At 41.6% G+C, this 26735-nt stretch overlaps 1 protein-coding gene across 1 annotated transcript in view; it reads right to left on the reverse strand.

Annotated features, from left to right (window-relative positions):
* adgrl1a (adhesion G protein-coupled receptor L1a) overlaps positions 1 to 26735 on the reverse strand; it is a 107751-nt gene that overhangs the window by 30023 nt on the left and 50993 nt on the right. The window contains exons 3-4 of the mRNA XM_061712924.1: positions 12285 to 12498; positions 10963 to 11072 (exon numbers count right to left, since the gene is read on the reverse strand). Of these exons, the coding sequence (XP_061568908.1) occupies positions 10963 to 11072; positions 12285 to 12498 (324 nt within the window). The remainder of the gene's footprint in view (positions 1 to 10962; positions 11073 to 12284; positions 12499 to 26735) is intronic.

Here is a 26735-nt window from a genome sequence, read left to right on the forward strand (position 1 = left end):
GTAAAGACATGCATGCGTGGCTGTAACATTAGCCGAGCTTGCAGCCTCCCTGAGTTCCACCCCCCCCCTCCCCCCTCCCTCTAATTCCCATCTCCCTCAGACTGTCTCTACATAAGGATCTGGAAAGCTGCTACTGTGTTTTATATTCATAACCACCTGCTTTACTCACTCACCTCTCTGTTCTTTGACTATAACATTGCAATGACTTCTACATGTACAGTCACTCCTTGCTCTATTCCCTCGCTCCCTTTGCCACCAAAAAAGAGGGTCTTGGTCACTTGACAGTGTTTGTGTGTGGCGGGTCAGTCCTGATGAGGGGATGCTGCCTGACTCATTGTTTCTATAGCAACGGCATTTCCTCTTTTTTCCATTCACAGCCATTCTTTGAATGTATCTGTCACACAATGTACTGGTTTCCCATTTATTACTTTGACTTTTTTAAATGACATAGAGAGCAGTTTAAGTAAGGCACGATTCTTTCTTCGCATGATCCCTAATCCTACCCTGCACAGCAATACTAGGATTAATCAGAGCGTATTAACAATGGTTCCTTTTGCTGCCTCATCTCGTTTAGTGAAGGTAAGAGAAAAACCCTTGTTTATTTCTGTCAGCACTGATGAAGGGAATACTGAGACAAAAAGGGGACTGAACACTGATAGACTGATAAAATAAATGGAGAGAAAAGGGACAGAGAGCATGATGGGAAGGGAGTGGCAGCTGGTGCTGACATAGCTTTAAAATAGCCTGACAGTATAGGCCGATGTAGTAAAACGGACTGACATAGAGTTGGAAGTTCCTTGAACTGTGACATCATCACCACGCATTGTACACCATGCCAAACCCAATCTGTCAATCGGCTGATCAATTAGTAGCGATCAATTTGACAGACACGGGCAAAATGCAGTATGGGATATTTATTCAGCCATAAACGGAGAGAGGGAACATTTTGAGCAGCAGTAGAGGGGTGGATTAAGGTGAACACAAGCAGGAGCATAGACATAGGCGAGGATTCTTCATCTTAATGTTAGTAGGGGGGGAGCATCATAAATATATATATTTATATATCCAGCTGGGTGAGGTGGAAGCAGGAGAAACAGGGATTTCTAGCTTTCTATTCTATTACAAGCAGGGAGAGTAAAAATGAACGTTTGTGGTGGGGAGGAAAATGTGAGACAATGATTCATGTTAATGAAAGCCACAAATACAACAACAGACAAAGGAGGGTCCATAAAACACTCAATGGCAACCTCCAAAATTAGAGTTAATTCCTCCATAGATGGATCCAGCCATGTCACGCAGGGAAACAGCTGGGAGTGAGACAGATGTGAATAACGAGATCAGTGAAGGTTGACGTTGGTGAGGAGAGGGGGGGAGTTAAGGCTTATTCCAAAGCTGGAAGTAAAGGCAATTGCGATGTCCTGACCTTGAATGGGGTCAAATCTATCTTTGCTCTTTGAAAAAATCTTGTGATTGAGGTGCCTGGACATGCTGATTAGGGCTCTTTAAAAAGTGCTTGTGGCTAAAAGTCCAGGCAGCGTCACAGCAGCCATTACAAGAAACTGAAGGGCTCCTTAGGTAAAATAATTCATCTGTGCCACTCTGCTGGAACAAGAGGCTACAGAAGACCAGGAATGATGCAGGCAATGTATTGGGGTGTGAGTAGGCATGGGGCGATATACGATATTATCGTATATCGCGATAAAAAACGGCCGCGATAACGTTATCGTGGGGTACTGTAATTATCGCCAATTTTTTTTTTTTTTTTTTGTTCACACAAGGCTACCAGCCAGGTAGAAGCCAGTGTTATTTTTTTCATGTATTTTATTAATATTATTTATTATTATTATTTATTTCATATTTTTTCAGAGAGTAGTACAATCCGTGTGCATTTGACCACTTTATTTTCACTCAATCTTTGTGTTGGCCATGCAGCTTTTGTTTTGTATACTACAGAACAGTGCCTTTATTTTATTATTTTTCCAGAGAGCCGTAAGTAGCAGGCAGCCAGCCACTGTTAAAGTTTCAGAGAGTAATACAATCAGTGTGCATTTGGCTCTACTTTGTCACTTTATTTCTAATTGTCACTTATTTCTTTCGACTCTCAGGGAAGTATTTTCTTACAAAAAAAGAAAGTTCAAATAAGTACCGGTACCGGTACTATAGTTTACACTTTATAATGCATAACATTTACAGTACACTATTTGTTCTCTACCTCAAGTGTCACTGTGTTGAGAATGATTTGAGAATAAATGTTCTGAAGGAACCAGTGGATCCACGGTTAGTGTTTTTCCTTGCATTTTAAGAATTTTATAAGCGACACGCTAATATCGTGATAATATCGTAATCGTGATATTTTTGTCCACTAATATCGTGATATGAAATTTTCATATCGTCCCATGCCTAGGTGTGAGTGGGCATGTTTACTACGCTTTGGTAATAAAGACGTGGGCAAGGTTGAGGGGGACTACAGAGGTGTAAGACCTTTTTCAAAAGAGCCTGTGGCTTCTTGTGATGGCCAGATGTGATCTGAGAGATAAACCGATAAGTAAATGTCCGGAGAGAAGAGGGTGAGTGAAGAAAAATAACAAGTAAGTAAAAGGTGAACGGAAAGAGGTGGCAGTAAAATTGAAATGCTATTAATTTAAGAAATGAATGCAAAAAAGAATGAAAAGAGGGCTCTGAAGTACCTGGAAAATGGGATAGTGTACCAATGATCTGAAGCAGTACTGCTCACTTACTAAGATACCTTAACACAATATCTTTTGTTTAGAGATTACAACAACAAAATGCTTCAAATTGGTCCTGAGGGGGAAAAAAAGAGGGAAAGACATCTGGTATGGAGAAAAGCAGCTGTTGAATAATGCAATGGGAGAAAGTGCATTTTTTTTCTAAGATCTGGAGGGACAAGTAAACCAGAACAGTAAAAAAAAGTTGAACACTACCTCAAAAAATGTAAATATGAAATTTGAATAAGTATAAATGCATGTTTCAAAGTGTGTGAGGCAAACAGCTTCAAGATGGAAATGATTTTTCTTTTTGAAAGGGATGGAAAAAAGAGGAGAGACTTCCCATCCATGAAATGATACAAATGTATGTTGTTTGCAGATTTATAGGCTGAGATGCGCTTCACAGGAAAGGAAGGATGTTAATTTCTCGTTTATCTCTCTGGATGCAGGACTCATCTGCCCTAATGTTCATTTTTTCCTTTGTATCTGTGCAGTTGTGTGCGTGGCTGCCAGTGTTTGTGTGGGTGTGTGGAGGTCAGGCTGGTGTCATCACAATCAAAGAGGAAATCTAGAGGGATTTTAGAGTTTTGGTTACACGTCAAAGACAGGTAGAAAGAGAAGGTAAGAGGAGGCAATTAGAAATTGAAAGAGAAGAGTGAGGGATATCAACATCAAACATGACAACTACACAGGGTGCTGGGTTAGGAGGGAAGATGAGGAAGGGAGGGAAACAAGGGACGAGGAGGAGGAGAAGGAGGAGGGAGGGAGGAAGGGGAGAGCCGTGGTTGTTATGTTCATTGTGGTCTTTACCTTTTTGATCCACTTCTATTCAAGCATCGGAAAAAGAGAAAGAGGAAGATAGAAAGATAAAGAGAGAAAGACAGTAAGACGGAGAGAGAGGGAAAGCAAAGGAAATGAAAGAAAAAAACAGGTGCAGGAAAAAAGAGAAAATTGAGATTAAATAAAACGCTGTCCTTTCTCTTTCTCTCTTTTTTTTTTTTTTAAAAGCAAGTTATCTGTCTGTGTTATGGTTGGCTACTCAGAAAAAGGATGGCTCGAATGGAAAATGAGAAGGGGGAAAATGGCCTGACCTAGGTTTAAATCCATTTCCATTTCATTTCAGATTTATCAATAATCTTCCAACAAGACAATCCAGCCCCAACCACACACTCTCAACCCCACCACCACCCATTTCATTGCCATAGCCTCTCTCCTCCCCACTTTTCTCTTTATACTCAAAGTGCAGCTCCGGGAACCTGGTGGAAAGATAAATGGAGGTAGAGCGTCATGCCATACTGGAGTCCTCTTTAGCTGTGGAAGAAAACAGAGACTGAGAAAGGGACAGAAAGAGACAGAGGAATGGTATGGAAAATAGTGATGAACATATCTATCCGTGACCAGTTGTCTTCTGAGAGATCATTGGATCCCTCCTTTTTCTTCGCACTCCTACTCTAAGTTGAAATTAAAGCGGCATCCTTGATCCAAAGAAAGCATTCTTTTGGCTTTGCTCAATTTACAGAGTCAGGATGCCTGCTATAGAAGTCGGGCAAAAACACTCAGCGCATCGACCATCCAATCAATGGGGAGCTGCTGGCTTTGCCTGGCCGAGACCAGCTCATCAAAGAAAAAGAGAACAAACAACAGGAGAAAGGGAGGGCTTGACAGAGTGGAACGCCTCAGAAACAGAGAGACCAGGAGACAGTCGGGCGGAGGGGAGGGGAAAAAAAAACAAAAAAAAAAGAGGGTCGAGACAAAAGAGGGATGAAAGAAATGTCTACAGCAGGCTCATCACAGACGAATCAATAGGTGGGTGTTGCTGAATCACAGTGGAGCCTCGGCCGACACGAGCAGGTAAGGCGTGGCTCCCTCGATGTGACAAACCCGCTCGCTCGTGTGGCGGCATCTGGGGAGTTTCGGGAGCGGCCGGAGACGGGGGGGGCGACACAAGCAAAGGATCCCAGCTCTGCCTTTCGCATTACAGCACTGCCACTCGCACTCGTCTTCAGTATTTACTGAGACACAAGTGGAGTGTGAGTATATCTCCATGTTCCTCCGGCAGAGACTTGTGAAAAGGCACATGACCGGTGGATCCTCGCTGCAAGTGCGATTACGGTGCATGTGTTGTGGAAAAGTCTGATATTCCCAGGGAGCCCTGTGAAACTGTCACGACACCTCTCAACGTTGCCGTTAGGACAGGAAACAAGTGAGAGAGAAAGGAGGAGAGAGATGTACACAGACACAAAGGAAGGGAAATAGAAGGGGAAAAAAAGATTGTTAGCAGCAGTGGCCTGAGCGGTTGGGGGATGGGGGGGGTGGCCGGCCTTCCACCTTGGCACAGGCAGGATCAGTATCACTAGATCATTTATCATCTTAGGCCAAGTTCAAACTGGCAAAACAACCTCTATGAAGACCAAGGGAATGGGATGCTTTTTCAGCCTGGAGGGGTAAACAGGGGAAAATACGAGTGCAAGTCCTGCAAAGCTGGGGCCGTGGTAAAAAAAAAGCTTCATGTTCCTGGCACCAACAGTGAATGTAATCATTAACTCCAAGGTTAGGGGAGGAGGAGACTGACCACAGAATAACCAGGGCTTTCATCCTCACTGTACCTGCTGCAGGGGAAAAGGGGAGGGGGTATAGGGAGGTGCATGAGACATCAGAATGCAGGAGTGCACAAACATGGAGTTTTTTCCTGAATGTTTGAGGAAACTGCTGACTGCAGAGCTTCTCAATTCATGCAAGTATGAGATTACAGCCCTGAGAAAAAAAAAACTGTAAGATAAATGGAATTTTATAAACATTCAAGTGTGTTCGTTTTTTCTAAAAAGGGAGAAATGTTGTGTGATGCATAGCAGAGACATGTACACAGAGACAGAGAGGGAAATCAACTTCTTTTGCACTTCAGCACTGCAGAGAGCGGAAAAAAAAATAAGGGAGGTGGAACACTTCTGTTGACTCCATTTCTTCTATTCTCGGTTCTCCTGAAAAAGAACGTGAAGAGCACAAATGCACACAGTGTCCCCACATGTTCGTGTGTCTCCAGCAAAGAAACACACACACACACACATGCACACACACAAATAGAAAAGAAACAGAAACTCATCAAACTCTCTTCACAGTGAGTTAAAGGTTAGATTAAAGCAACCCAGGTTGTTTGTCTGATTATTTCAGCATTTTTCTTTCAGGGCTTTATTGAGACAGAAGCCGCTACCCTCGCTCCTGTTAATCACTCTGCTCAGCGCTCTCTACAACCCTATCAATTACTCCCACCCAAATGAGTCCGGCTACAAACACACACTGTCAAAGACACACATATTGTCGGAGCAGCGCAGGACGACTTTGTCTTATCTGCCTTGTTATTTTACTCAGTGCAGAAATTACGTGTCCTCTTCAACTTCTTCCGAAACCTCTGCTCTTAGTGTTTTCTTCTAATCGCGCATTTTTCACACATAAAAGAGTGATCTTTTTCCAAAGCCAGAGCGAGCCCTCCTGCCTCTCACTCACCAAACATTTATGAGCCCCACGTCTAATAGCATCCCTATACATATTAATAGAATTTCATTTTCAGCTACATCAAAGTGTTTCCTCTCCTCCCCCTGAAAACTTGTCATATTACAATACCATTATTCCTTCCGCTGACAAACTCTTTCCGACAAGTCAACTATGATTTCCAGTGGCTTTGTGTCCAAAAAGCGATGTCTTGTAATGAATCGGTAGTGCTGAATACATTTGTGGGGGAAGAATCAATTTTATAAAGTGAAACAGCAGCAGAGTCGCAAAATATGAATGAAAAACACAGGAATATGGAGTTAAGCTTTGGAGAATTAACCTGTACAGCTACCTTACCTCAGTATATAAATGAAATAGCAGCGATACAAGGTTGGGTCTAAACGGTGCTGCTCATATAATCCCAAACTATAACATTAGGAATCAATAACGACCTAGTGCTGCGTCCTGGAACGGAAGTGGGGACAAGTGGAGTTCTTGTGTAGGCTGGATTTATTTGGTGTTGGTGAACATTTGCGTTGCAGCTGCAGTGCAGGGTTTTCACTGCAGTAAATACATGCTGCAGTTGCGTCCGTGCGTCTGCGATCTTAACCAAATCCAGCAGGCAACGAGCTGGCCGGGACAATTCGAAATGAGAGTTCAGTTGAGCCATCTTGTCTTGCTCTGATCCAAATGGCAACAAACAATGTCATGTGGCAGTGAGGCTCCTGCAGGGCTTTTTAGCCAGATGATATATGATTTACCGTATTTTCTGGACTATAAGCCGCTACTTTTTTCATAGGTTTTCAACCATGCGGCTTATACAAAGGTGCGGCTATTCTGTGGATTTTTCTTCCACCGCTCGGGGCGCTCTAACCGGAATTAGAATCAAAACTAAGACAAAATAAAGGCAAAGAAGAATACGCTACTTCTTCTTTAGCAGATAGAAGTAGGTAGAAGCAGATTTCAAACAGATGAATAGATAAATAAATACCGGTTATTTTCTCTTGGTTCTGTCCCGTTTTAATCAGCAAAGTTTCTGCCGTGTTAAAAGGATCTATTTAGGTACAAACATGTACATCATTTACAGTTCAAAATCCTTCTGTACATGTAGTAAATATCTAATCTAACAAAAGAAATATCTGCGGCTTGCATATCTTTTTTTATTGTTTTTTTTTTTAAATAGAGTGGATGCGGCTTATATACAGGTGCAGCTTATAGTCCAGAAAATACGGTAACTTGTTAGTGGATGTTGTCTTTTTTTTTTTCAAGGGAATCCCATGCATAGCAGCACACACACGTGTTCTAGCCTCTTGTCTCAGCTCAGCTACCAGACTTGAGCGTGCAAGCATTGCTACTGCTGTCACCTTTGCTGTTTCAGGTGACTGGCAACATGGCGCTTGTGTCACATAGAGGACCTTGTCAAATGCAAAAATCACAGGCAGCCATCAACTTAGCTGCACGCCATCTCAGCTGCAACGACACACAACGTTTACATATCATCTCTCTGTTGTTCACCCTTTTGTTGAGACAACCAACACAAAACACGTGTCAGACTTGGATGGTACCCAAGTGCCCAGCATTCTCCGCCAGACGTGAATGATGGGGCATTACCAGAGCGATTAGCAGCAGCAAATTCAATTAATCTTGACAAATCTCTGCTGAGGCAGAACTGAACACAGCAAAGCACCCCCTCTCCTGGTAATTAAAAGTGGCCAAGTTGAGTGGCGTGTGGGGCTACGATGACTTGGTTTTGGGACGAACAGATTCAGCTCGGAGTCCTAATGTGTCACGTCATATCTCGTTTGTTAGTGAAGTACAGTTATAAAAGAGAGCAGCCGACCGTCTGAGTTGTGTGAAAACATATGTATGTATATTCATTTGTTTCTGCAGTGGACGAGAGCCTCAGAGAACAAGATTTATTGGCTCTTCTTTGTCATTTCAGACAGGCTGGACTTTTTCACCACAGAGGGATCCGCTTACAATATTATAAGCTGCGGCATACTTCATATGCATTCAACAAAGTTTCAAAAAACACAAGTATGCAGCTATTTAATCATCCCTTTGATTGCATGGCCGAAAAACAACCACGTCCCTTGTACAGTCAGAGGGGAAATGACAAGATTAGAATGCATGAAGAAAAGGAGACAGTTACAACTAAGCAATTCTACTTTGACCCTCAATGGACAATACAATACAGGACATTGGACTACAGTACACACCCAGCAGAGGACTATCGATCACGCCACTGAAGGTGGTCAATGTGACCGCAGTTACCATTGCCTAGAAGAAGGAGGTAAAAAAGAGTCGAAGATATTCAAACGGAAGACTAGATTCCAAGAAAGGGCTGTAAAGAAAATATTTAAAGAATAATCATCATTGCAATTAAAACACTTTCAACAACACAAAACAAGTTCTGTATCTTTAACAAAGGCTACAATATACCCTGTTAAAGTTAAAAGGTAAACTAAGGGAAGAAAAGCACTAGGCAAAATAAAGGTAGAGAAGTAAAAGTGATGATGATAAATCCAGGACTGGTTTCTCTTACCTGTGAGAAAAATAAAATGAACAGAGACAGTATAAGTAGCAGAATTAATGGAATGATAGGATATCGTGAGAGAAAATATCTGACTGAAATCATTATTGAGAGTGAAAACGAGAAAAAGCATTCAACAGAAAGAAAGAGAGAGATGCTGACTGTGGGAGATAAAAGTCAAAGTGACCGCAGAGAGAGGAGATGAAGAGGAAGGTGGAGAGAAGAAGATAAAAAGAAGTTAGCTGGTTCATGTGGTTTAATTCCTGTGGCTCACCACAGCATCTGCACCTGAGGAAAAAGTAGAGACAATCATCCCATATGCTGTCCCGCACCCAAAGAAAAAAGCTACAGTACGTTCTCCCGTCTTGACCGCACACCCACACGCGTCCCCCCCATCCTTTCCTGCACCCCAATGCTGCTCCTGCACAGCGGAGAGAAGCATCACTGCTCCTCCCCTCCAGCCTGGTACTTCTTCACAGTGAGGGGATCACTGCTGAGAATAGTAATAGATGAGAGGGAGGAGGGGAGACTGAGAGGAGATTTTCTCATGAGCGAGGATCAACACAACACCATATATCCCTTGCTGGGTCTGCTCTACAGGCTGTGTGAGTGTGTTTGTGTATGTGCCTTTGTTTGTGTGTAGATGCTTGTCTCCAGAGAACGAGTCACAGGGAGACATGGGCGAGTGTGTGTCCTTTGAAAGTGTGAGGTACACACATGCATGCGTGTGTGTGTGTATGTGTGCGTGTTGGGCACATGTGCAAGTCACACCTGCCGTAGACTTTTTGAGCAGTGCAACGGAAGTCAGCCGTTACCATGGGGACATTAAAATGCGTGGCACGGTAGGTCATGTGCTATTAAAAAAAAAAAGCCTTTTCTGTTTTGGTTTAACTTTCCTATTGTGGGGTGTGGCATACACTAGGAATGGGTGATATTTTACCGTTCACGATATACCGTCAAAAAAAATCCCCATGGTAAGAATTTGTCATCTCGCGGTAAAAACGATAAATTCCCATTGATGACGTTTTTGTGTAAAGCCGGATTTATGGTTCTGCGTTAAATTGACGCACAACGTACTGTACGTGTGCGTGAAGGAAGGAAGGAAGGAAGGAAGGAAGGAAGGAAGGAAGGAAGGAAGGAAGGAAGGAAGGAAGGAAGGAAGGAAGGAAGGAAGGAAGGAAGGAAGGAAGGAAGGAAGGAAGGAAAGAAGGATATGAGAAAGAAAGAAAGAAAGAAAGAAAGAAAGAAAGAAAGAAAGAAAGAAAGAAAGAAAGAAAGAAAGAAAGAAAGAAAGAAAGAAAGAAAGAAAGATAAATAAATTCCCATTAATGAGGTTTTTGTGTAACAAACATGGCGAATCTGAGTCATTCCAGTTTAGCAGTACAGGTGGACTCACTTAATTGGTTTTTATCAATTCAATTGAATTGGTTTAGTTTAGTAGCATTTAGTATCTTTTAGAGCAGTGTTTTGGGGGCTCCAAAGACTGAATGTGGTGATAGATTTATAGTTACAAAGGTGGAGTTGAATTGTTTTTTTTTTTTTAAATCGTCATTTTTATCATTATCGGGATAAATGCCAGAAATGATCGTGATACATTTTTTAGTCCATACCGCCCATCCCTAGCATACACACAACAACCCCCTGCCTCAAATTCTCACTGTGCCCAATTTTAATTTTGATTGAAAATCAGAGGGGCAGCTAAGGTGTTTGGCGGAAGATAAAGGCAGTAGCATTCCCGTGAGTTAATCAGTGCGTGAGCGTGGAGCGGTGTGTGTTACACTGCTGTGGCTGCCAATAAGGCCAGACCCCACGATTGCATGAAGTGCTTATCTGGACCTGGTGTGTGTGGAGCATCTTCCCCCATGTGAAAATCCCTCTCAGCTACTGGTGCATCACTCTGTCGATGGAGGAAAAAGGTGTAGTGCTCTTTGATTGTGTGCATGTGTGTGTAAATGTGTAAGGAGAGACACAGAGAGAGGAGGTGAGGATGAAACGTCTGTCTTGTTTTGTCTTGGTAACTTTGAGAAAATACAGAGAGAGTAAGTAAGTGTGTACATGTGTGTGTCATGTTAATTCTTGGAAATTTAAGAGTTGAAGGAGGAGTGGGATAAGAGATTCAGGTTTAGGGTAGGGGAAGGGATGGAAAGGGTGGTGAATGGGTTGAAGGGGGATGGGGAGGCGGGAACAAGGAACAGGGGACAGGGTTTCAGTACTCACTGTAAGGGACACACTCATACTGGATCTCCAAATACTTGTAGGTCCCCGGGCACGGGTCAGGGAACACGTCGGAACCTGCCACCACCACACACTGAGTACGGTTATTACACCTGCAAGATGAGAAAGACAAGGGCAGGACGGTAGAGAGGAGAAAAAAGATGGAAGTAAGTGATAAAAAATGATGAGTGCCATTGTAAGAAAGACAAAGAGGAGCTGTTATAAAAAAACATCTTCAGGCTCTGAAAGACAGAGGGAATGGTAGGGAAGGGAGTAATTTCACACTACACTAGATCATGTGACAGCTGCACCCGAGGGGAGGTGGGAAACAGGCAGGAAAGGGGAATGGGGGGGTGGTGGGGGGGTTAAAGGATAGATGGAGGCAAGGAAGGAGTGAAGAGGGAGACAGAGGGTGAGTGACGTAAGAGCCGAGCCTCCTGGGGGATTTTGAGTGGGAGCAATTAGAGGTAAGAGAGCAGGGAAGGGCAAAGGGGGATGGGGGTAAGGCAAATACCCTACACTAACACACACTGGGATAACATTCAAATGCTATGCATTACTTCTACTCAACATTTCTTTATGCCTTCTCATGTTTGCACACCCAGAGCAACACATGCACAGAAGAAAATACACTCATCCAGATGCACTCAGATATTTTCAACATAAAATCCGTTCCTATCCAGCTTTGAGCATTTGTCCCTTGTGCTGTTTTTTCTCTCTCCATATCTCCAATCTCTACTCCACTCACTCTATCATCCCATCATTTCTAAAAGTCTTTTTTCTTCCTTTACCCCCTCAATACTTTCCTCCAACCCCTGCTGCTTCCCTCCCTCTCGTTGGTTCTCCCCAAGCAAGTACCCCGTGCTTCCATTACATGTACTGTATGATGGATAGCTGGGAGAAGGCTGCCATTGATCTGAGCTCACAGGAAGAAGATGCTGAGCATAAACATGGAGAGTATCAGTAGGAAACCTTCTGCAACAATCCCCAAGCCTATGCATTCTCCCACACCTACACATGCATGTACAAGCAACCAGACACACACCTACACCACACGTTTAGCCAAAAACAGAGTGGTGTTATGCACAATCAAAAATGAGTTCATTAACATTTGAGGAAAAGCTCATTTATTATTCTCTTGCTCCAGGGCATGGATTTACTTCAAAAAAATATATCAGGAGGTGTCCAAACAATATACCACAGGATAGAATATCTGGATATTCTTGAGGGATTATGCTGTGAAGTAGTATCTTGTTTCCTCTGCCAATAGGACACTCTGACTCTGCACAAACACATATGTAAGAACTAAACAGATCAATAGTTACCTCTGTGACATTATCTTGAAGGCATCAGGCAGGTAGCACTGCACGTTCTCCATCTGAAAGGGGTCCGCGTCACAGATCTTGTCATCAGTGCGACCGTAGTTGGCCGTCTCAATCATGATGACATCACTGCCGGGGCAGCGCAGCTCAATCGGGTAGCCTTCACACGCCAACTCCCGCCGCATCAAGCCGAAGGGCATCATTGACCGGCCCAGAGCTAGAGTGGAATGAAGGAGAGAGGCAAAGTTATTGATTATTTAATTAACCTTAATACTGTTCGGGTGCTCTTTATTATTCAACATAATTGTTCATGTTACATATAGTAATATTTATAAAATGAGAGTGGTTCCTTTTGTTCCTCATGTAAAACACAAGCTGGCTAATATCGACTTGCTCTAAATGTAGTAGTAATATTTCAGTACTGTTGCTCCACAGCCTGGCAATACAGTGTCTACATTAGAACATCACAAAACACATATTGGTATGCAGGATTTGCTGCCAGAACAGCTTCTCCAGTGAGATGCTGTTGCACTTGTGAATAAAGTGTAAAAGTTTCAAATGTTAACAAACTTCTCCATGAAGCCAGGCAACAGCTTAGCATATTCATCACCACACCAAAAGAGAACGGTGTGTACTTTCGAGCATAATTTTAACTGCCTAACGTCAACAAGGCATAAGAGATTAACATTTGGATTTGGTCTGAGAAAGACATTATGTAATTTTGAACAAAGCTGGAAACTAATTATCTTACCTACCTATCTAAGTAAAGTCTTAGTTACCGTATTTTCTGGACTATAAGCCGCTACTTCTTTCATAGGTTTTCAACCATGCAGCTTATACAAAGGTGCGGCTATTCTGTGGATTTTCTTCCACCGCTCGGGGCGCTTTAACCGGAATTAGAATCAAAACTAAGACAAAATAAATGCAAAGAAGAATACGCTACTTCTTCTTTAGCAGATAGAAGTAGGTAGAAGCAGATTTCAAACAGATAAATAGATAAATAAATAGCGGTTATTTTCTCTTGGTTCTGTCCTGTTTTAATCAGCAAAGTTGCTGCCGTGTTAAAATACACTGTTAGGAAAGGATCTATTTAGGTACAAACATGTACATCATTTACAGTTCAAACTCCTTCTGTACATGTAGTAAATATCTAATCTAAAAACATAAATATCTGCGGCCTGCAGATCTTTTTATTTAAATAGAGCGGATGCGGCTTATATACAGGTGCAGCTTATAGTCCAGAAAATATGGTAGTTAGTTAGTTAGTTAGTTACCGTAGTTAGTTAGTTAGTTAGTTAGTTAGTTAGTTAGTTAGTTATAATTAGTTTTCTTGTCACCTTTCATCTCAATGAACTATTTGTAAACCCATTGCTGTTAATCAGCACTCTGAGAGGAATGTCAATTTCCTACTGTTGCTCTGTGACCAGAAGGGTCACAGAGCCAGTGAGCTACTCAGGTTAATCGCTGAGCCAGACTGAGTGGCGTAAAAGAGGGCTCCAAAGAGGTACTGAAAGAGACACTCCTCATCTCTCCAACTCTCTTGCTCTCTCCATATCTCCATAAGCTACCAACTGCTTCTATATTCAGCTTCATATACAAAAGATAACAATACACCTATTTGAACTTCCTTCATAGAGCAGGTAGAGGCAGAGCAACCACAACAGATTACACACAGGAAGTGAGTGATATAGACATGAATTTGAAGGGCAGCCAGTTTTTCACTGTTTTGAATCTCATGCCAGCGACTGTGAAGGCTGCTGTCCAGGGTCCTGAAATGACTACACTTATCTGGGAAAATAGAATCCCTTCAGTTAGCTGCCTTATAGACCATTAGATGATGAACTGTCCATTGTCCTGAAGGACCGGATTGCTCTGACAGAGAGATCTCCTTTGCAATTTTAGTAAAGAGGACAAATGTAGGGCTACCATTGGGCATGCTGTCAAACCTAAGCAAAGCAGTACTAACTCCAATTTAACAAGGTGCGAGTTCTTTATAAACCAAGCCTTTCACAGCACAGAAGCGCTTCCTGCCAAACATGCTCAGCAGCAGACAAGGGCACCGAGTCAGACCCTTTCTCCCACTACAGCTAGTGCTGAAACCCAGCGTTGGGCTAGTTTCCCTTTCTGACAGCAAGCTAGCACTGCTTAGGTTTCAGACACTGTTCATTCAAGAGAAATGTCCATCTGGATCAATGTCAATGTCAGTCATTTCAGACTTGAAACGTCGCAACATGATTCACTGCCATTGGACTTGTTCATATTTCTGAATGCCACTCATTTATGCAGCGGGGACTTCAGTTGTGTAACCAACGCCATTAAGGCTGAATGACTAGCACAGAAAGACTTCAGATCTTTTATGCCTCGCCAGCATGCAGCGCCATTGCCAAATCACAAAGGCCTAGATGCAAAATCGCATACTAATTAAAGCACACGGAGATGCAAACAGCAGGCGAGGCCAAACAAACAAGTCCTCACTCAAATGCAAAAGCCCACACAAGCAAATTAACACATACACAGACATACTGGGCAGATGAATGTGCATGTTCACAGTCAGCCACACATACTTCCACACACACAATACATGTAAACACACATACAGAGTTCTAATGTCACAGTGGGATTACAATGCGTAGTGCCAGTGTGTGGCCTTGTTCTCTTAACTACCCCGCGGTGTAAATACACAGCAGTGTACAGCTGGCCGGCGATTACAACCATGCAATGAGCCAAGAGGAGAGTAAAAGTTAAGGGGGCCACCGGGAGTGATCACACTTAGGGTCTATTCATGGTTGCATATCTGAATCCATCACTTTTGATTTCACCACACATAGAGTAATAGATTTTAAATATATAACAAATACAAACAAGTTTGAGTGCAGTTGTCTTAAAAGAACATACAAGAAAAGAAAAGAAACTCCTCAGTGAACAGGCTCTTTGGTGGTGAAATGTCAACTGGCTGGAAGTTGGCTTGAAGGGGATCAATTAAAAACTGATGATGGAGAAGGATGAAGGAGATCAGGAGAGCACAACTCAGATCATATTGAACAATTGAACATTTGACAGCTGACAATTTTCTTTTGGCTTTTCAGTTTCACTCCACTATTGCAGATCTTTGTCCACTTGATTTCCTTCCATTCTTAGCAGAACAAAGCTGCAGAGCCAACAACACCAGTACAAGTCTGAGCCTACACGTCACATAAATATGTCAGTGATATGCTAAAACACATCCCTGCACACATGTGCAAGGCTTAGTGAAGCACCAATGTGATCACATGCTCACATTCTATCATAATTGGACCCTTAGTCAACATAAACTGTGAAATAACCGAAGCAGCTATGAACCCCCTTAGAGATGGAAGAGCACTCATTAAATATATTTAATATGTCAAAAACGCTTAATATGGCAAATATTTCTGGCTATTCAGGATTATTTACTGCCTCACCAACTCAAAGAGATGTTCTGACAAACAGATCATTTATGCAGGTCTCCTTGATGGTACTGGATATATTACTTTAACAGCTTATTGCAAAGGTATGCTGAAAAGCTCATGTAAATGTATACAGGTTTGGACAGCTGCCATCACTGTTGTGCTCCCCATTGCACAGCAACATGCCAACTGTTTCATTTTCTTAAATTAGACTGAATCTAATAACACATACATTTTGTTGTAAAAAAAATAAAATAAGATTTAGTGTGATGAATTGATTGAGTCATAATAAAGTGTACCTGGTTATAAAAAATATGAGAATTATACAGAATATGTAGTCTGAACCTGAATCCATTATCTTTTTTTCTTTTCTGGCCCAGCTGCTAAAGCATGCATTTCGCTGTAATTGACCACATCCATTACAGAGGCACTACACTTCAGCGTTGGCAGCATCCATGATAACTAGCCTATCTCTGGCACTGCTGCAAATCCCTGTTTCTGCCATATCTTATTGTGTTTCACACCTACATATTTCACACCTATGCAAATACTTTTTGACAGGTTGCAAGACGAAGGTGGATTTCACAATGCAAATACATACAGATGCAGCTTACATTCACACTGAGAATTTCCCAAGCTGTGTTCATAGACAAGCGTGGAACTTATCTTGAGGGGTTTAATGTGTGTCTGCATGTTTGTGTGTGTGTAAGCAAGCACATGTGAGGGTGTGGTATGTGTTGGCCAGATGGCCCAAGGCCTAGCTGGAGATGCGGCTGGCTCTGAGCTGAACTGAGATGAGATGAGCAGAGGATAAGCTCGAACTGGCCATAGGCTATGATTGTCCTTCACTCTGTAGGAATCCATTAAGGTTTCAGTCTCTTTTTAACCAGCACAAACACAAACACACAAACATACACACACACACAAACATACACACACACACACACACTGGGCCATTTAGTTTTGCTTGTCAGAGTCGTGATAGCTGAATGACGAAGTGACTTCCTCAGCAGCAACCATATGTAATCCTCTCACAGTGAGACTATGACTCATCTCCCATGGTATAAAAAACTGTTAATAGCTGTAATATCTGTCATCCACAAAAAAAAGTCACCAATAATCATACTGACTGATAGTGATATTAGCTAACTGAATACAGTAATTATACAAACTGATTTGCATGGATGTGATGGTGTGCAAGGTAGCGGTCCCTCTCTCACACACATATACGTATGAACACACACACACACACACACACACACATGTGACAGGGGCCTGGTGCCACTCCAGGGCAGCTGGTATGAGGGGCTGAAGTGGTTGGCTTCAAAATAGAAGCTCCGCACAAATTAAGAGCAAGAGAAAGAACTGATTGGATTTGACTCATTATCCTCACACAGTAATTAAAGCCTGGGGGTGGATAGATGCTTGGACCATTAGACAAGAACATAATTTTGCACAAGCCATACTAGTCTTTGCTCATTCATTCTTTGCCATTATTAGATTTTACACGTAACTCATGTGCACACAGATATACACATACACATGTATGTGAAGACTTGTAAAATTTAATATAATACACAAAACGCAAGAAAAGTCTATAATTTCTTGTTTTCCTAGTAAAACGTTTCCCAATTCTTTCACAATGTTTTACATTTTAAGTGTCGGACTCCTCTTCATTCCAGATGCTTGGTCTGCCTTTCCCTTAGAAAGTATTTGCATTCTTCTTGGCAGAAATGTTCAGCGTCAACCGGGTTGGGTGAGGATAATAAAATCTCGATTTTTTTCTCTCAAAATCCGATTTTCGATTACGATTACGATTATTTTGTGAATTGACAAAAGGCAAAGAAATGATTTCATTTTTATTGAACATTTGCCCCATTGGGCTTTAAGTGCAAACTTTGCTCTTATTAAACCAAAAATGAATGAATAAAGTGCAAAACTCTGTAAAATAAGTTGAAAAAAAGTTTTAAAAAATATAATAAAATATAAAGTTTTATCTCTGGAAAAAAAAAAATCTGCAAATCAGCACTTGCAAACATACAGTAAGTAAATAATAATGCAACCTATGAAGGAGGTAGAGGTGTGTAATGTCAGTCATTACATTTGCTATTCACATTTGCAAGTTTTTTGCAAGGAACACGAGCCGGTCTACCCGGTGGCATGTTCCAACACCCCCTCCTACACCAAAGAGCCTCTCCCATGGGGCACTTGTCGCAGGTATTGAGAGGTATTTCCATCAATCATTAATATGGTATCAATCATTAATATGTGTGCAGACAAGGTAAAAAAAAAAAAAAAAAAAAATTTTTTTTTTTTTTTTTTTTTAAATCGATTTTACGATTTTCACGTTCTAATTACATAATCGCGATTACGATTTAAAATTGATTAATCGAACAGCCCTAAGTGTCATTGCTCAATGGTTTCAGGTTTCTCCAGAGCAGATCCACTGACTTCATGTCCTGACTCTGGATGGGACACGTCAGGGCTTTCACATAGGTTTCCCACATATACTTCTGTTTTATTGTTTTTAAGGGAATATGTAAAACGTCTCCCCAAGTTTTTCACTCAGGATTCCTCAAGTGAGGCTGCATTGTTTGACTGCAGGGACTTTATTCCTTTATCTTTGTTTCATTGGATCAGGACATTTTTCCTCTTATAGTCTGATGCTCAACTTCAAAAAACCTGCTCTGGCCTTGCCACTGTGAAATTGTGTGCAGAACTTATTCTGAAAACCTATTCTGAAAAGTTTCATCTGATACTGTATCAAGACCGATGAAAAAAGATGACACTTTTCATTCTGAAGAGTTCACAGCACAAATAGACAAAGTTAAAAAAAATAAAATAAATACGATTTCATCTTCAAGAGTGCATTTTCAAATATCAAAAGGGCCTTGATTTCAACATGTCTGGCTGTTTGACCTTGTACCATGTTATTATTCAGCTCTATAGGGTATTTTCTCAGTAATAATTGAGTGAAAAGGATTGGCCTTGCAGGTTGCCAACAAATTTGCAGTTGAGTCACAAAAGGAGATTATACTTGTGGAGCTCTGTGGCCCTGTGGCTGACTTGTTAACCGTCAGACCGTCTTTAGGGGGCCAAAATGTGATCAGCGCCTCTTAGCCCCTGCGTCTGTTCCAGCAGTCATCCCTTAATGCCAACCATTAGCACAGCACAGAAGTGTAGAGGCAGAAAACTCTGTTGCCAAACGGTGTTGCTCCATGATAAACTACTGAAACTGCTGATAAAGTGAGATCCTTGTTACATCACAATCCTTAAAATGAACTTTATCAAGAGGTCTTGACGCTAGTGGGTGGCTTTCTTCTTTTTGCACAAATGCATGAGTAGAATTATAGAAGCACGAAGCATCCATCTACATACACTCATCATTAATATTGCATAACCAAAAATGATCTAACTTACTGGTGAGTTTTAAGTTTCTCAGGAAGCTTGGAAAGAAGAGAAAGTCATTTTACAGTCACTGGACAGTAGGAATGGGCGATATTTTACCGTTCACGATAAACCGTCAAAAAAATTATCCACGGTAAGAATTTGTCATCTCGCGGTAAAAACGATAAATTCCCGTTGATGATGTTTTTGTGTTAAGCTGATTTATGGAAGGAAGGAAGGAAGGAAGGAAGGAAGGAAGGAAGGAAGGAAGGAAGGAAGGAAGGAAGGAAGGAAGGAAGGAAGGAAGGAAGGAAGGAAGGAAGGAAGGAAGGAAGGAAGGAAGGAAGGAAGGAAGGAGGGAGGGAAGGAAGGAAAGAAAGAAGGGAAGGAAGGAGCGAAGGGAGGGAAGAATGAAGGAAGGAATGAAGGAAGGAAGGAAGGAAGGCAGGAAGGAAGGAGGAAAGAAAGAAAGAAAGAAAGAAAGAAAGAAAGAAAGAAAGAAAGAAAGAAAGAAAGAAAGAAAGAAAGAAAGAAAGAAAGAAAGAAAGAAAGAAAGAAAGAAAGAAAGAAAGAAAGAAAGAAAGAAGTTTTGCAGTACCGGTGTACTAATTTAATTGGTTTTGATTAATTCAATTTAAATGGTGTAATTTAGTTATTTTAGGTTTTAGTTTTTTAGTTTAGATCGTGATACATTTTTTAGTCCATACCGCCCATCCCTACTGGACAGACGTGAAAGGTCTCAGGGATGGGAATCCCAATCCAGCTGAGATCCATTCTGACCAATTTTGACCACACTTTATCAGCTTAGCGCTGCATCTTAGCGGTTCACTTAGCGCCGCGAGTTAGCGTAATGACTTGGTGGAGCATGGCCTGTCACCACAGACGAGCTGAGGCATTATGGCCAGAACTGTCATATTCAGGCAGTCTTCACGCTGAGACGTTGTGACAGAGTGACACTCTGAGACAAACCTAAAGACCCAACATGACAGTGCAGGGTTTGGGGGGCCTGTGTGCGCTTGTGAAATCATGCATGTGTGTGAGTGTGTGTGAGTGTGTGTGAGTGTGTGTGCTGGTGTCTGCGCGTATGGATGGAAGGATATAGCGATAGCCGCAAAGCTCAGATCTATCTATCTCATCTCTGAATTTTTCGCCTGTCTGCTGCAGGCAAAGGAGACGGAGCAGATAAGACAAGAAGTGACTGTATGTGGAGTCACCAGTCTTGCTGTAAGGTCGGAACATAAAACAGTGCCAAAATGACACACATCCACCCTGATGGAGCTGAGTCAAGTCAAACATAGAGAAAAGGATTGGAATGAAAGAGCAAATGAGGCAGGGTAACAGTATAAAAAGATAGAAACCTTCAAACAAGAGACTGGTAAAAGGTGAGCAAAAATGAGTATTCCTTGTGGAAGCACAATTTTACTAATATAAAAAGGAATAAAGCAGTCAGACTGGTGGGAGAGAAGATGTCTTTTTCAGACCTTCTAAAACAGACAGACACACTCCTCCGTCCTTTAACAGCACTGAATTACAGCATAAACCATGACATTACATCATTCATAGGAAATCTAAATGTGCCCCCAGTGGAAATGGGAAACACTCGCCCTCGTGGAAGACATCCTTACAACATTTGCAATGATGCGTGCGCACACAACTTATTGCGGGCAGATACACACGAGCCCTAACCCTCATCCATCCTCAACCTCGAGAACTCTCAGAGTGAGTTGACAAACTTTGCTCTGGGGGGAACCAGCAGGCAAAGCAGAGAGATTAAGATGGACAGTTAAAAAGCCACTGAGACTCTGAACAACACACACACACACCCACACAAACTGGAGAGGAAAAGCAAGATGAGACGTGCCCGTACTGCCAAACCTCTTTAGTGGTAGCCCTGGCATCTAATTAGACAATAAATAGACCTCAATGGAAGGAAATGATGTAACCCAAAATGAAAAATCAGCCTGCTTAAAAGTAAGAGATTTACACAGTGTAAAATATTCTAACTCTCCTCAGGGACGGGAGCATCGCTACAGGCCCAGAACATCTGTGTTCTGTTCTACGGGTTCCATTTATGTCACAAGAGGCCGAGCAGCAGACAGTGAGTCAGACCCAGATTCATGCATTCATGTAAACAGTGTGGTGGAGTAAAACGGCAGGTGCTGCAAGGAAAAAGCCAGTGGGGTGGGAAAGTAATGAAGCGGAGGAAGAGAAACACACACAGGAAAGTGAAAAAGATGGTGGAGAATGAAGAAAAAGGAAGTGATGTGAAAAAGGAGGAAAAGTGAGAGATAAAGTGGAGGAGAAAGGGTGGAAAAGCTGTTTCAAGTTGCACCAAGAAATCAGTTAGTATAAGTGTCAAAGCCCAGCCCCTCTGCGGCATTAGACACTTAATTCACCTTTGTATACACTAAGCCAAAGGTTTGGACTAGGAATGGGCGATATTTTACCGTTCACGATATACCGTCAAAAAAATTCCTCACGATAAGAATTTGTCATCTCGCGGTAAAATGATAAATTCCCGTTGATGACGTTTTTGTGTAAAGCTGATTTATGGTTCTGTGTTAAATCCACGCACAACGTACGTGAAGGAAGGAAGGAAGGAAGGAAGGAAGGAAGGAAGGAAGGAAGGAAGGAAGGAAGGAAGGAAGGAAGGAAGGAAGGAAGGAAGGAAGGAAAGAAGGAAGGAAGGAAGGAAGGAAGGAAGGAAGGAAGGAAGGAAGGAAGGAAGGAAGGAAGGAAGGAAGGAAGGAAAGGAAGGAAGGAAGGAAGGAAGGAAGGAAGGAAGGAAGGAAGGAAGGAAGGAAGGAAGGAAGGAAGGAAGGAAGGAAGGAAGGAAAGGGGAGAAGGAAGGGAGAAAACAAGGAAAGGAGGAAGGAAGGGAGAAAAGAGGAAGGGAAGAAGGAAGGAAGGAAGGAAGGAAGGAAGGAAGGAAGGAAGGAAGGAAGGAAGGAAGGAAGGAAGGAAGGAAGGAAATGAGCCTGAAAGAAAGAAAGAAAGAAAGAAAGAAAGAAAGAAAGAAAGAAAGAAAGAAAGAAAGAAAGAAAGAAAGAAAGAAAGAAAGAAAGAAAGAAAGAAAGAAAGAAAGAAAGAAAGAAAAAGAAAAATTCCCGTTGATGACATTTTTGTGTAACAAACATGGCGGATCCGAGAGCGAGATAGATTTATAGTTGAAAAGGTGGAGTTGAATTGGTATTTTTTTATCGTCATTTTTATCGTTATCGGGATAAATGCCAGAAATTATCGTGATACATTTTTTAGTCCATACCGCCCATCCCTAGTTTGGACACATGTACAGCAAGTGTGTCTGACTGTACTTGTTTTGTACATTTAAATGTGCTGATAAATCTGCAGCATGCACATATGAATGGGAAGTATTTTGGGAGTTTTTATTCTTTCGTGTTTGTTATACCTGCAAATTAAAAATGTATTTGGCTGCAAAGCCCTACAGATTACTCTAACACTTGAATGCTTTCTAATTCACCTGCCATGGAATGAACTTCGTATTTTGTCTCTTTCACCAGAGCACCATCCCTCAATCCCTCATCCAATTTATTCCTCCCACAAACTCACTAATTTAGCCTCCCTACCCATCGTCTGCACACTCCCCTTGTTCTCTCCATGTTTTCATGTGTCATCTTCTCCAAACCCCTACAGTTCGAGTTTTCCCATCTTCCCTTCCCATTTTGCTCTACTCCTCTAGTCCCTCTCACTGTTTCACCAGCCTCAACACTCTCATCCATCCTTCCCCCTGCATTTTTTTTCTCCCCCCCCTTTCTATACTTTTTCTGCCCTTGGCTGCCAGCCTCAAGCTGCTGCTCATAATTATCAATCTGCAGTCTACAAAAAAATATGAGGAGCTAATGCACACATTCTCAAGAGCATGTCATGCTTAGCACACACAGGCACTTTTGCACACGCACTCAAACAAGCTGTCTGTGATACCCACGCACGCAGTTCTTCACGGCTACAAAGCCTCAAAGTTAAACAGCGAGGCCCCAAGAGAAAAGAGGGAGCTATCACACGACTGCACAAACGGGAACACAGTTGCCAATCTTTTCTGTAGGAGTTTGTTTGCGGTACGCAAATCAATGCACACAAACTAACATGCCCTGGCACACAACTACAAGCAAACACAAACACATTTGCACCAATGCTGGGCATGAATGAATAAACAAAAAAGACAGACACATGAGCGCAACCTGTGTCATCTTCAAAGGGAGGTTGGAGACAAAACAGCATCACTCCACCCTGGCCTCTCCTCCCTTCAGCCCACCCAACCCCTTCTTCCAATATATGTTCAAAGGCCATCCATTAACCTTTCGCTCACACAGGCCTCTCTGTGATCTACTGCTCGGAGCCAAAGGCTTTGAAGAGCACAGCAACCCCAAGCACCAGGGATTCTGGAGCCGGAGGAAGCAAACGAGGGATGAGAGAAGACAGAAATAAGAAAGATAGAAGAGTGGCAATGCTAATAAATGGTAGGCAAAGTGTTAAGAAGTATATAGGAAAAGCTAGAAGGGGGTTTAATCTGAGGGAAGGAGGTTGGGTAGAACGGGATTGGTTGGATATGGTTGAAAAAATCGGGAAAATAAAGCCAGACTTGGAAGAGATAGAAAGAAAAGCTGGTGAAAAGGTAGAATTGGAGAGTGCAACATCGATAGGGAGAACAAAAGCTGAGGTGTTAAGAGAGAAACAGTAGAAATATTGGATGAAAATGGGGGCAAGTGTTAGGAGTTGGCGAGGTGAGAAGCACTGACTATTGCTAATAATATGTGGAGGCAACAAAAGCTGGAAAACATATGAAAGTATCACAGAGGAAACAGTGGGGGGCTCAGTTCTTTATTGCAAGATCCATATGATTTGCAATATTCACAAGATCCTGCAGTGGCAATTAATGTCAGGAAGAAAAACACAACCAGTCAAATATGATTAATTTATAATTAACAAAGAATGTTACCAATTTATTTTTTTATTCAAGTTTTAACATTCAAATCCATCTGTTGTTCAGTGATTCAGAAACTAATACTCAGAATATCTTTAACAGATACAATGCAACTCATCAATGCACTGCTGCATTAAGGTGAAAAACAAATCTGCTCCGGAGAACAATTCCCATCTGAATTCAATACCCACTTAACCTGCATATCACAGAGATGTGAAATAAACACAACTGATCCTAATCATAACATTAAAGGTACCATGTAGGATTAATTAGAAATAATAAATCAGCACAACATTAACAGCAGCAGGTGTAGCAGGTAGAAGCAATGAGAGAAAAATAACAACCTGACAGGTTATAACATCCCTGTCTACAGGAAATTACATTCATATATTACTAAACTGTTTTTGCAATTACAGCATAGTGGCAACTGTAATTGTAGGCTGGATGATATTCTGGGGCAACTTGTTTTTCCAGTGATGATTTGCAACACTGCCGAAAGGTGTTGGAAACTCAAAAAGCCTGATTATTCACACAAAGAAGAACCAGTAGCACCAAGATCAACAGTATTGCCAGGATTGTGTAGGTGTGATGTATGGTGGCTAAACTGTGGTCAGTCGCTGCCCTCAACTGCTACGTTATTCTTATTTCCATGACATATACAGGATCTGTCTCAGAAAATTAGAATATTGTGATAAAGTCCTTTATTTTCTGCAATGCAAAAATGTCATGCATTCTGGATTCATTACAAATCAACTGAAATATTGCAAGCCTTTTATTATTTTAATATTGCTGATCATGGCTTACAGCTTAAGAAAACTCAAATATCCTATCTCAAAAAATTAGAATATTCTGGGAATTTAATCTTAAACTGTAAGCCATAATCAGCAATATTAAAATAATAAAATGCTTGCAATATTTCAGATGATTTGTAATGAATACAGAATATATGACATTTTAGTTTTTTTAATTGCATTACAGAAAATAAAGAACTTTATCACAATATTCTAATTTTCTGACACAGTCCTGTACAACTTTCACATGGAAAATTCTCAAATCCCCTTGATTTTGGTCTTTTCTTTCATACTACCACATGAGACCCAACTACATGTGTAAACGTAAGAACCTGAAAAAAGACAGGTACTGCACAAAGGATTTTTTTTTTTCATCTGGTACAGCCTTGTTGATACCCAGGAGCAAGACAATGTGTCTACAATTTGTGAACATGCAGATGTTCAGCTCATTTATGTTCATTAGTTATGATTCGGAAATGTCTGATAAAAATCAACTTCATGTTCCTTGTTGATGCAGTAGATCCTTGGCCATCTTGCCAGAATGATACATGTATTTCATCTTCCAAGATGACAGGACTTCCCTCTTTCTGGTGATCTGGTCCAGCTCTTCTGAGAAGTGTTCCCAGGCCAGCTGAGAGTTGTAGTCTCTCCAGTATGTCCTGGGTCTGCCCCGGGGCCTCACCCTGGTTGAACATGCTTGAGACAGCTCCCCAGGGAACAGGAAACACCCTAACCAGATGTCCAAACCGCCTCAGCTGGCTTCTCTCAACCTGGAGGAGCAGAGACTCTACTCCATGTCCATGTAGCGGAAGATCATTTCAGCACTTTGCTGCTTTAATCTTGTTCTTGCGGTCAATACCCAAAGTCTGTGACCATAGGTGAAGCTAGGAACAAACTGTTTATAATGATGGGTAAACAGAGAGCCTTGCATTTGTCCTTCTTATTTTTTGGCCCAGCTCTCACTTCATTACCCCAGGCCAGTACAGAGTTATAATACTCCATGCTTCTCCTATTTGAGAACCAAACCCTGCAACACTTCAACTCTTTCTTGTGATGCGTCACTTCACTCCTGACTAGGAGAGGGTTTTCCACCCTTTTCCAAATGCATATTATGACCTCAGATTTGGTGGTGCCGATTCTCATCATTGCCATGTCACACTTGGCTGCAAACGTTTTCAGTGAAAGCTAGCGATTGTACCCCAGTACTACCAACACACATCATATTCAAAGAGCTAATACAGTATCCTGTAGCCAAGAAATAAGACCCCTTCTGCCTCTGGCCATAAAAGACGCAGCAAAACCAAATAACCATATTCATATAATGTGTTTTTATCTGCTAAGATCTACAGTAGTGTTTGTTTTTCATGTTCATATTTCAAATGCATTGTCATCAAAGTGAAGTAACAGTAGATCATTTCTGGTTATCTTACATGACAGTCTGATAGCAGGACCACCTAGATGTTCCCTGACACTACAAAGTGGTAGATTTCAAGAAAATCTGAGGGGCATATCAATCAGGTGGAACAGCTGATCACTGTAAAGTCGCTAAATGCCAAATCATAATGACTAGCCACTTTATAGTGTAACACTCTACCCACTGACCTCAATTAAATAGAAAGACTTCCATCCGGGGTTGGGTTTAAACACTTTGAAAAACACTTTGATTCAGAATGGACGGATGTTGTTTAGTAAATATGAAAATATTTTATAAAAAAGAGGGTTTTATAAGGTTTAAGGTACATATTTCAAAATAATTGATTATTCTTCTATCACCTAATTTAACAAATATCATGCACAGCATCAGCGCTTTTCCCTGTCATGTGTTCAGTATTTCAGAGCTGGCTGCAGCAAAAAAAAGAGTGCAGACCTACGCATTTACAAAACATACTGAAGTAATTCAATATACTTT

This window comes from Cololabis saira, chromosome 21 (assembly GCF_033807715.1).
Source record: "Cololabis saira isolate AMF1-May2022 chromosome 21, fColSai1.1, whole genome shotgun sequence".
NCBI lineage: Eukaryota > Metazoa > Chordata > Actinopteri > Beloniformes > Belonidae > Cololabis > Cololabis saira.